We start from the raw sequence: 10,526 nt of genomic DNA, 5'->3' as shown, positions 1-10,526 counted from the left end.
AAATTAGCTGGGTATGGTGGTACACACCTGTAATCCCAGCTACTCCAGAGGCTGAGGCAGGAGAAAGGCTTGAACCCGGGAGGCCAAGATTACAGTGAGCTAAGATCGCACCACTGCACTCCAGCCTGGGGACAGAGAGAGACTCTGTCTCAAAACAAACAAGCAAGCAAAAAAGAACTAATAAATGTTAGAGACTCTTTCCCCAGAAATATTTCCACACACAAGAAAATATAAATATTAATATAAAACATCAGTGTGCACCCAGATCCTCTGAGATCTTACAAGCCTGGGTTTTTAAATCCTAGTAAGAGACAATGCAGAGGGAAGATGTGTGAATAATCATTTCACCATCACACAATGCCACTCCAATAATCTAGAGTATAAACTGGGATAGAAAAACGCTTGAGGTAATAACTTATTTTCAAGGGAATGGGTGGAAAGATGTTATTTATTTGTCACTGGTTCATTCAGACACTCTGAGTGCCTACCAGGTACCAGATAAAGTCCTTGTCTTGGATCACTGCTCCAAGAATTAAAATTTGTCATTTTATTTCCACCTCTCACACCCAGCACTTGAACCCTCTTATTACATCAGAATTCCACACTGTGGATGAAAAGACTCAAACTCTGTAAAATATTTGGAGAGATTTATTCTGAGCCAAATACGAGTGACCACAGCCCATGACAAAGCTCTCAGGAGGTCCTGAGAACATGTGCTCAAGGTGTTTGGGGTGCAGATTAGTTTTACACAATTTAGGAAGATATGAGACATCAATCAAATACATTTAAGATATACCTTGGTTTGGTCCAGAAAGGCAGGACAACTTGAAGCAAGCAGGGCTTGGGGGTTAGTGCTTCTGGCTTATAGATAGATTTAAAAATGTTCTGATTACGCCGGGCGCGGTGGCTCAAGCCTGTAATCCCAGCACTTTGGGAGGCGGAGGCGGGTGGATCACGAGGTCAAGAGATCGAGACCATCCTGGTCAACATGGTGAAACCCCGTCTCTATTAAAAATACAAAAACATTAGCTGGGCATGGTGGCGCGTGCCTGTAATCCCAGCTACTCAGGAGGTTGAGGCAGGAGAATTGCCTGAACCCAGGAGGCGGAGGTTGCGGTGAGCCGAGATCACGCCATTGTACTCCAGCCTGGGTAACAAGAGTGAAACTCTGTCTCAAAAAAAAAAAAAAAAAAAGTTCTGATTGGCAATAGGAAGGAATGTCTGGGTTATGATAAGAGGTTATGGAGGCCAAAATTTTATTATGCAGATGAGGCCTCCATTTGGCAGGCTTCAGAGAGAATAGGTTGGAAATGTTTCTGATCAGACTTAAGGTCTGTGTTGATGGTAAATGCTGGTCAGCTTTTCCTGAATTCCGAAAGGGAAGAGGGCATAATGAGACATGTTCAACACCTGCTTCCCATGATGGCCTGAGCCAGTCTTCCAGGTGAATTGTTGAGTGCCCTGGCTGAGGGTGTCCATTAAGATGGTTGGGAGGGGTGGCTTTGAAGTTTATTTTTGGTTTACAACATGTAAATGTGTGTGTGGTGGTGGTGTTTCGCTCTTATTGCCCAGGCTGGAGTGCAATGGCACGATCTCAGCTCACTGGAATCTTGGCCTCCCAGGCTGAAGTGATTCTCCTGCCTCACCCACCTGAGTAGCTGGGATTACAGCATGCACCACTATGCCTGGCTAATTTTGTATTATTAGTAGAGAAGGGGTTTCACTATGTTGGCCAGGCTGGTCTCAAACTCCTGACTTCAGGTGATCCACCTGCCTTGGCCTCCGAAAGTACTGGGACTACGGGCGTGAGCCACTGTGCCCGGCCTACAACATGCAAAGTTTTGAGAGGAGACAGAAACCACCACCCTTTCTAGAAGAGTACAACGCTCCAGTCACCCCTGCAGTTGATCATGGACATGAGTCTTAGGCTCCACCAGTCAGATGAGCACCTGCTGAAGGAGCGTCATTGTCTCGGGTAAATACTCAGGGTTCGTGGTCTTGGGCCAAGAAGATGAAGGACACTTACGCACGAGGAGTGAATTTAGAAGAAGAGATTTAATAGGCAAAAGAAAGACAATGGGGAACAGCTCTCTCCCTTGCGAGAGAGAGGAGCGCCCAAATGGGAATTTTGGCCTGCAATGGGGGTGCATTGGATTTTATAGGCAGGCTTGAGGAGATGGTATCTGATTTATGTAGGGTCCATAGGTTGGTTGGACTAGGTGTGACATTTACACAGTGCGTGGGAAATGTTGTTCATCCCACCTGAATCCTATTATGCAAATAGGCTTTCTACTAGGTGGGTGCCATGTTGTCTCCTTATTGTACATGTGGATGGTGAAGAGAAGGGAAGATGGAGCCGCCATGCGAACATGCCTAGTCCCAGGTGTCCCTTTCCTATTGGCACAGCTGCCGCATTCACCCGTGAGAGCTCCCAGCTGCTTGTCTATGTCTGAAGCTTGATTTTACAGGCTGCTCTTTGTTAGAAAAGAAAATGATTTTGGGGCTGCTCTTCATTAAAAGGAAAACCTTACTGAGCACCTCTGTATCCTCACTATCTGCCTAAATAATGTCTTCTTAACTCCTCTATCACTGCCAGACTCTGAGCCAGACTGAGGCGACACAGAGAGGCTGGGACTGTGCAGAATGCATTTTAGTAAAGGTGGCTGAGTGGCAGTGGTGATGTCCAGTTTCCAGGCACAGCAGTGACATCTGTCCTAGCCTCAGGGTCCAGTGTCCAGCACCAGGGTGTCAGAGGTGTGAGCAGTGGCATCTGTGCTCAGCAGCAGGGGCAGTTGTTCTCAGGAGGGACCTGATCCAGCGTGGGCTGTGGATTCTCTCCCTAAATGTGTGGTTTCCATCCTGGTTCTGTGGTCTTCCCCACAATAAAATTAGCCCCCAATGCCATGTATTACTACTTTATGTGTACATTAGAGAAATTTTGTTTCCATAGTTTGCTCCAAGAAGTGAGTGAGAAATCAGCATGTGGCCCAGTGTCAGAGAGCAGCATTCAGAGGTGTTCTCTGTGCGAGAGCCACATCCTGAATTGTCTACCTGGCCTCTACCCCATGGTGGACAGATCAACAGGGAATATCACATCTCATAACTGATGATGTACATCCTACCTTTCCTTGCTGTGAGAAAAATCCTCTTTTAACCAAGGTTTGAAAACCCACCTGACCCACCCACCCTGGGAACTCTCTGATCTCTGATCTCAGTGGTTCCCAATCTGGCTGAGCAACAAGATTACTGGCGGGGGCTTAGCACTCAGGCCACTCTCTAGAACCCATGTCTCACAGTACTATGCACAAGACCGAGTAATCATTTATATAACAAGCCCGACAGGCAAGGCTGATGCACAGACATGTGAGAACCACATGTTCTTTCTATTCCAAGTGTGATCTGGAGACCAGCAGCAGGAGCTCTGGCCTTGTCATAAATCCAGAGTCTCTTGCTTGACTCCGGACTTCCTGGATCTCAGCACCATGTCCAGGTGATTCCTGTGCACATGGGAGGTCCTTGTCCAAGTGTCCTCTAGGCATGGGGTCAGAACTCTGCAGTCTGCTCTGGGCGTGGTCTGATCAGATCCCTTAGAACTGGAGGTCCAAGGCTCAGTCCTTGTGCTCATTCTTTTCCGCAATCACTGCCTTGGTGCCCTCATCCATGCTTGAGGTATTAAGTATCGTTTATATGGTGTGACCTCCTAAGTCTATTCTCTAGCCCAGTCCTTTCTCCTAAACTCTGGAGTTGTCTGTCCAACTTCCACCCCGGCTCCCTCACCTGCATTCCTAGTAGACAGCTCCTCCACTGAGTGCCTGGGATGCCCCCTCCTCGGTATACTCCTGCCAGAGTCCCCCCAGCTCTGCTGATAGCAGCCCCACCCTTCTAGTCACTCATTTTACAATCATGGGTGTCCTTGATTCTTCTTTCTCACACCACAGATACAATCCATTGGCAAATGCTGTGAGTCCATCTTCAAATGCATCCAGAATCCCCTCACGTCCCACTATTTCCCCTGCTAACACCCCAGTCAAGGTAACGACATCTCCAGCCCGGAATACTGCACTCGCTTCCCACTATTTTCCCCTCTGCCTCCCTCATCCCTGGCCTCTCAGTTCTGTTCTCGGCATTAGCAGTCAGCGACGTCCTTTTAAAAGAGAAGTCATATTATGTCCCTCTTCTGCTGAAAACTGTCCTGTAACTCCCATGTCACTCAGAGCAAGGGTCAGATCCAACTGCATCCCTCCTTAAGCCCACCGGCTCTGACCACACCTCTGACCTCATCTAGTTTCTCCTTGTCCAGCCCTCCTGGCGTCCTTGCTCTCCTGGGAACACAGACCCCTTCCTGGCCTAGTGCATTTGCCCCGGAGGTTCCCCTGCCTGGAAAGAACTTCCCCAGACATCTTCATTGACATTCCTCATGTCCCTCAAATCTTTCCTCAAAGGTCACCTTTGCAACAAGGCACACTGACTACCCAGCACAACAGCCACCTTCTCTGTCCCCACTGCCCACGCCCTGGGTCACCTGCCTCACAGCACTTTCCACTTTCTAGCACTTTCCTTCCTCACTCTGGTTATAGTCTGTCTATCCTCTGGATAGTGTATCTGCCTCTTCACACTGGAACATATGCTCCAAAAGGCTAGAGATTTTTCTGATTTTACTTCAGTGATGTTCACCAGATGCAGAACCATTCTGTCCTATGTCTGGCCAGCACCAAAGGTCAGTTAAATGATCACTGTAGAGCACCTCCCTGTTCTAGACAGTATCTTTTGCTAACATAGCCTCAGGCCAAATGCTATTTTGTGGCAGCTACAGCACAAGGTCCCCTCACACTGACATTAAGGCCTGTGCGTTTCTCAGCAGTGCTGCTTGTGGTCCTCCCTCCCCATCCCTCTTCCCACACCAACCGCCCCCTCCCACACACACTGCAGCACACAATCACGTTTCTCTCTTAAGGAACAATTCTTGACTATGTACCCAATTTTACAAACAAATATGAATCTAAATTAGACTCTGCTTTAGATTCATGAGTTGGGATTGCAGCCAGCACCAAGATCACTGGAATCAGGGCAGGGAGAGAGGGCAGGAGAGCAGAGCAGAAGAGGAGCCCTAGAAGGAGGCCAGGAGCTGAATGGGTCTGAAACTTTGTCTCAGAAACACAGAGACTCTTGTGTGCAGGGGCCGCCCTTGGTGATGTATGAGCCTCTGTGGTCACAGCTTTCGCTGGACAAGTTTTCACTGACAGGACAAGGACCGTGGAACAGTGAAGCTGACCCAGCTGAGGACTGACCACATAAAGCCTATGATGGACACAGCAGCAACTGGGCACAGGCCCCGTCCACACTCGGCTCTTCACAGCCTTCTCCATCCCCACCTGCAACAGGCTCAGCACGGCGAACATGCAGATTCTGGAAGGTTCTCAGGTCTTTATTTCCTCTCTCAAATTTCAGGAATTGACTTATTAATCCATCAACTTTTCATGGCAAATATTTGAGAAAACACATTTATTTTCAGATTCTTATTTTCATTAAGAAAGTAAGAGGTTGCAGCTCAGTGCACCATGAAGCTGAGACACAGATGGAGACACCCAGCCCCAGGTCTCTGGAACAGGAAAGATGACTGGGGAGGGAACACAGCTCAGCGTGGGGACAAGGGTCATGGTGGACACAGGGTGGGCTGTCTCTCCACCTCCTCACATTATGCTAACAGGGACGCAGACACATTCAGACACCTTTGCAGAAAGAGATGCCAGAGGCTCTTGAAGTCACACAGGGGAGGCGTGAAGAAATCCTGCATCTCAGTCCCACACAAGCAGCTGTCTCAGGCTACAGAAAACAATAGTCATGAACAAATTCAGTCAGTCATGATAAGTGATGACACTCTGAACAGCCCACCACACACTCAAAACGTCCCAATCAAAGAATCCCCACAACTCAGGCTTTTCCCTTCTGCCCCAATACCTGCCTACTTCAGGCCCCCCCCAGGGTCTCACCTTTACAAGCCGTGAGAGACACATCAGAGCCCTGGGCACTGTCGCTGCCTGGGGTAGAACAAAAACAGGACCTGGTCAGAGCCAGCAGGAGATGTGGGACAGGAGGAATTATGGGGTGGGTGAGCTCCTCCACACTCCCATCCCCAACTTACACGCAGCCTGAGAGTAGCTCCCTCCTTTTCCACCTGTGGGAAGAAAACTTCCTGTGAGGGGACAGGGAGGAGGCAGGGCCATGAGATTTTAAAGGAGCCTCCTAGTTTTGGACCCAAGAGAAGTTTCCAGAACTATGACTACGGACCCAGGAGGGGTCAGGAAACACGAGGAAAGCAGGTGTGGGTCCTGGACCAACCACCCTCCTAAGGTCTGTCCTTAGCAGGGACCTTCCCCTGACTTGTGACTGCTGGAATCAGGACCCTAACACCACAATCATCAAGGTTATACCTCTGTCCTTCATTGTCATATCTGCTTCAGGAAAGAGTAAGTGCTGGCATACAGGGCCCCAGGCTGGGTGCACATGGTCCATGTGTGGATAGTGATTCCCAGCAATGAGGCAGGACACATTTCTACCTGGGACTTGAAGCCTCCAGTGGGACAAGAAAACCCAGACCCCACTCCTCACCCCTTCCCTACCTGAGCTCTTTCTCCTCCACATCACAGCAGTGACCACAGCTCCGATGACCACAGCTCCTAGGACAGCCACAGCAATGATGCCCACGATAGGGATGGTGAGCTGGGAAGACGGCTCTGGGAAAGGAGGGGAAAGTGAGGGATGCTGACCCTGCTGAAGGCTCCAGAAGGGCTTCTGCTTTCTCTGAGAAGAAACATGACCCCGCATCCCCCCCTTGCCCATCCCCCTCCTTACCCCATCTCAGGGTGAGGGGCTCCGGCAGCCCCTCGTGCTGCACATGGCACGTGTATCTCTGCTCTTCTCCGGAAGGCACCACTACAGCTGCCCACTTCTGGAAAGTTCCATCCCCTGCTGGCCTGGTCTCCACAAGCTCCGTGTCCTGAGTTTGGTCCTCCCCATCCCGCTGCCAGGTCAGTCTGATCTCCGCAGGGTAGAAGCCCAGGGCCCAGCACCTCAGGGTGGCCTCATGGTCAGAGATGGGTTGGTGGGTCACATGTGTCTTTGGGGGATCTGACGGGATGAGTCAGAAAATTCAGGCATTTTGTATCTTTCATGGGACAACACAGCAGCACCGATGTGACCATCTTAGAATGGACAGGACACCTGGGGTGGGGAAGGGAGCACAGAACCCTGACAGCAGCCTGGACACAGGTACTTGGGATAATCTCCTATTCTGTGGAAAGTTCTAGTCTCTGAGGGAGGAACTGCGATTTCTGGTCCAGACCTGAGTGGAGGCAGGACTCAGAAAAGCTGGAATCAGACCTTCAAACATTTGAGTGTGAGGCAGAGAACAAGGCCTGAGAGAAAAAGTCACGGTGCCCAAGGCGGCTGCAGGGGTCAAAGGGGGCCCCTGATCAGTATTCCAGGGACTGTCTTCCCCTCCATGTCCTCAGAGAAGTCATCCTTTAATTGTCCTAGAGAGCAGAAGGGGCCTCAGAGGAAACTCATGCCATTCTCCATTCAAGGGAGGGCGATATTCTAGCTCTGATCCCATTTCCTCCCCTCCTCGTGGGAGGCCATCCCGGGAGATCTACAGGAGATGGGGAAGGCTCCCCACTGCCCCTGGTACCCGCGCGCTGCAGCGTCTCCTTCCCGTTCTCGAGGTATCTGAGGAGCCCCTCCACGCACGTGCCCTCCAGGTAGGCTCTCCTTTGCTCCGCCGCATTGGCCGCCTCCCACTTGCGCTTGGTGATCTGAGCCGCCATGTCCGCGGCGGTCCAGGAGCGCAGGTCCTCGTTCAGGGCGATGTAATCCTTGCCGTCGTAGGCGTCCTGCGGGTACCCCCGGAGGAAGCGCCCCTCGGGCCCCACGTCGCAGCCGTACATCCACTGGATGGTGTGAGACCCTGGCCCCGCCCCCGCGGTCAGCCCCGCCCACCGAGTCCCGCCCCCGCCCCGACCAACCCGCGGGGATTTTGGCCTAAACCGAAAATGAAACTCGGTAAAGGCGCCTGGGGCTCTCCCGGGTCGAGGGTCTGGGCGGGTCCCGCAGCCTCGGGGTGGACCTCGGACCCGGACACTCGGAGACCCGGGCGGTGCCTGCAGGATGGGGAGGAGCAGTGATCTGCGAACCGGGCCGGGGGTCACTCACCGGCGTCGCTCTGGTTGTAGTAGCCGCGCAGGGTCCGCAGGTCCACTCGGTCAGTCTGTGCGTTGGCCTTGGCGTTCCGTGTCTGCTGGTCCCAATACTCCGGCCCCTCCTGCTCTATCCACGGCGCTCGCGGCTCCACCCTCGGATTCGCGGCGTCGCTGTCGAACCGCACGAACTGCGTGTCGTCCACGTAGCCCACGGCGATGAAGCGGGGCTCCCCGCGGCCGGGCCGGGACACGGAGGTGTAGAAATACCTCAGGGAGTGGGAGCCTGGGGGCGAGGAGGGCTGAGACTCACTGACCTTCCTCCCGCCGCGGCTCCTCGGGTCCTGCGTCCCAGTCCCCTCTCTCCTCCCCAGAGACTCCGTTTCCCTCCCGACCCCGCACTCACCTGCCCAGGTCTGTGTCAGGAACAGGACCTCCGAGAGCAGCAGGAGGAGGGTTCGGGGCGCCATGACCGCCATCCTCGGCGTCTGGGGAGAATCTGAGTCCGGGTGGGTGACTGGGGACTTTAGAACCGGGACCGCGGCGACGCTGATTGGCTTCTCTAGAAACCCGACACTCAATGGGAGTGAGAACTGAGGAGGCGTCACGAGTATCCAGGAGGAAGGACCCGACACAGGTTGGGAGAGGAAGAGAAACTCTGGGGAGATGGGGAATCCCCAGCGCTGCGCCTCCCCAATGCAGACAAGGCCCTCTGTGCAGGTGCCGGAGACCGTGAGAACCACGCCTGGGACCTGGGACTTTGTCCCGATCCATCTTCTACACGAAGCCTCTTTGTCACACTGTCTGCCAGAGTCCTGGCCGAGGATCTGTCTGTGGAAACCAGGGAGAGATGCCCAGGCTGCGCCCAGCCCCTTCCCCTTCACCTTTCGTCCTGGAATCCCCGTCCCTGAACTGGACTCCCTGCCTCCCACGCCTTACCTCTCCCCTTGGACTCTTGTACAAAGAAACTCACCACGGGGAACTTGATGCCAGAGAGTGAGCTCGCCCTGGGAATGGAGGTGTAGAGACAGGGTTTTCTCTTTAAACCTGGTGAAGTTTTGCCTGAAGGCACCAGATGGAGATTCTCATAGAGACCAGTTTCCTTTTTGTTTATTAATACAGTAGATAGCACAATATTGGTAATCTCTGAATGATTAGGATTCCAATCTGTCAAAGACCTGCGTCAAACAGAATTACAATTAAACTCTCAAAGATCCTAAATTTTACTTTCCCAGACTATGGATCTGTGCCTCTGGTTGTTGCATTGAAAATTATCTTCATTCCCTTGCTCGAATTTCCCTGTGTGAGTCTAGAATATCTCCTGAATACAAAGAAGCAGGGTTTGATACTGTGTATTGAACTGGCATCCTGTAGTCACCACCTCAAAGTTGCAAGTGCTCCATGCAGTCCCAGTGTTCTTCACCGAGGCTCCAGCACTGCCTGCTTTCGTGAACTATGGACATCTAAGCAGTGTGCATATTTTATTCGGACATTTGGTATTTCTATAACTTTTTTTTTTTTAATCATGAGGAAGCCATTAGTTTTTAGGCAGTCCCACACAAAATGTACTAAATACCAAGTGCAAAGAAACCCCTGCTAGGCTCTTCCACTGCTTTAAAATTCTATCCTCTGCTCCTTTTCCTCACCTCCTGCTTCCCCAGCCCTTCTCTCTGCCCCCTCATCCCTCACACCCTTCCCTCCCCTCAGTTCCCACAGCCCAGTGACTCTCAAATTGTGGCAGTGTAGAGAACAGTTTCTTTTTCCTAAAAACTTTCTTTCTGTCCCTTTCTATTTAATCCCTGGCTCCTACCCTCACCCCTTCCCTTCACTCAACCACTGCTCTGCTTTCTGTCACTGCAGTAGTGTAATTTCTAGAATTTCATGGACATGCAATTATATGTGATGTAGTCCTTTGTTTGGTCTCTCACTCAGCATAACAATGTTTGAGATGATGCCATTCATTCATTTTTGTTGCTGAGCAGCTGCTGAGTGTTGCTGGAATCCCAGTTTACTCATTGTTTTCTCTATTCTCCAGTTGATAAACATGTGGATTACTCCAGTTAGGGTGTGTTACTAATGAAGCCACTATAGATAACTGTTCACAAGTGTGGCCTTACATTTTAATTTTTTTTTTTTGGTTAAATACATATTTGTGGGATTGCCGGGTCCTGTAGTAATGGATGGGCAGCTGTATAAGAAATTGCCAAACCACTTTACAAATTGGCTGCCACATTTTTTGCATTTCTACCAGCAACATCAGACATTCCTATTTTTTTCACATTCTTGCCAGTATTTAGACTTATCATATGTCTTTTTAACTTACCTATTCTAGGT

At 51.1% G+C, this 10,526-nt stretch overlaps 1 protein-coding gene across 2 annotated transcripts; it reads right to left on the bottom strand.

Annotated features, from left to right (window-relative positions):
* Window positions 1-5,404: 5,404 nt before the first annotated feature.
* LOC108297411 (patr class I histocompatibility antigen, A-2 alpha chain) lies at window positions 5,405-9,194 on the bottom strand. 2 transcript variants are annotated; one of them, XM_017520076.2, is made up of 8 exons: window positions 8,599-9,194; window positions 8,209-8,478; window positions 7,688-7,963; window positions 6,853-7,128; window positions 6,621-6,734; window positions 6,143-6,175; window positions 5,991-6,038; window positions 5,405-5,823 (listed from the first exon to the last, which is right to left on the bottom strand). In XM_017520076.2, the coding sequence occupies exons 1-8, from the start codon at window positions 8,669-8,671 to the stop codon at window positions 5,819-5,821; spliced, it is 1,095 nt and encodes a 364-aa protein (XP_017375565.1). In that variant the 5' UTR covers window positions 8,672-9,194; the 3' UTR covers window positions 5,405-5,818. The 2 variants fall into 2 exon arrangements, with proteins under 2 accessions (XP_017375565.1, XP_017375564.1); XM_017520075.2 differs by having other exon boundaries at window positions 6,143-6,193; window positions 8,599-8,840.
* Window positions 9,195-10,526: the final 1,332 nt, after the last annotated feature.

The sequence above is a fragment of the Cebus imitator genome, unplaced genomic scaffold, assembly GCF_001604975.1.
Source record: "Cebus imitator isolate Cc_AM_T3 unplaced genomic scaffold, Cebus_imitator-1.0 Scaffold799, whole genome shotgun sequence".
NCBI classification, from domain to species: Eukaryota; Metazoa; Chordata; class Mammalia; order Primates; family Cebidae; genus Cebus; species Cebus imitator.
Note: the sequence above shows the minus strand (reverse complement) of the source record. Positions and strands in the feature narration are given on the sequence as shown.

Bases quoted from the DNA above. Each gene is read 5' to 3' on its own strand.
- LOC108297411 (XM_017520075.2), bottom strand. From the start codon at position 8,671: ATGGCGGTCATGGCGCCCCGAACCCTCCTCCTGCTGCTCTCGGAGGTC. The intron at 7,964-8,208 runs GTGAGTGACCCC...GGGCGGGGCCAG, and splicing joins CTACAACCAGAGCGACGCCG to GGTCTCACACCATCCAGTGG. The intron at 7,129-7,687 runs GTACCAGGGGCA...TCATCCCGTCAG, and splicing joins GGAGACGCTGCAGCGCGCGG to ATCCCCCAAAGACACATGTG.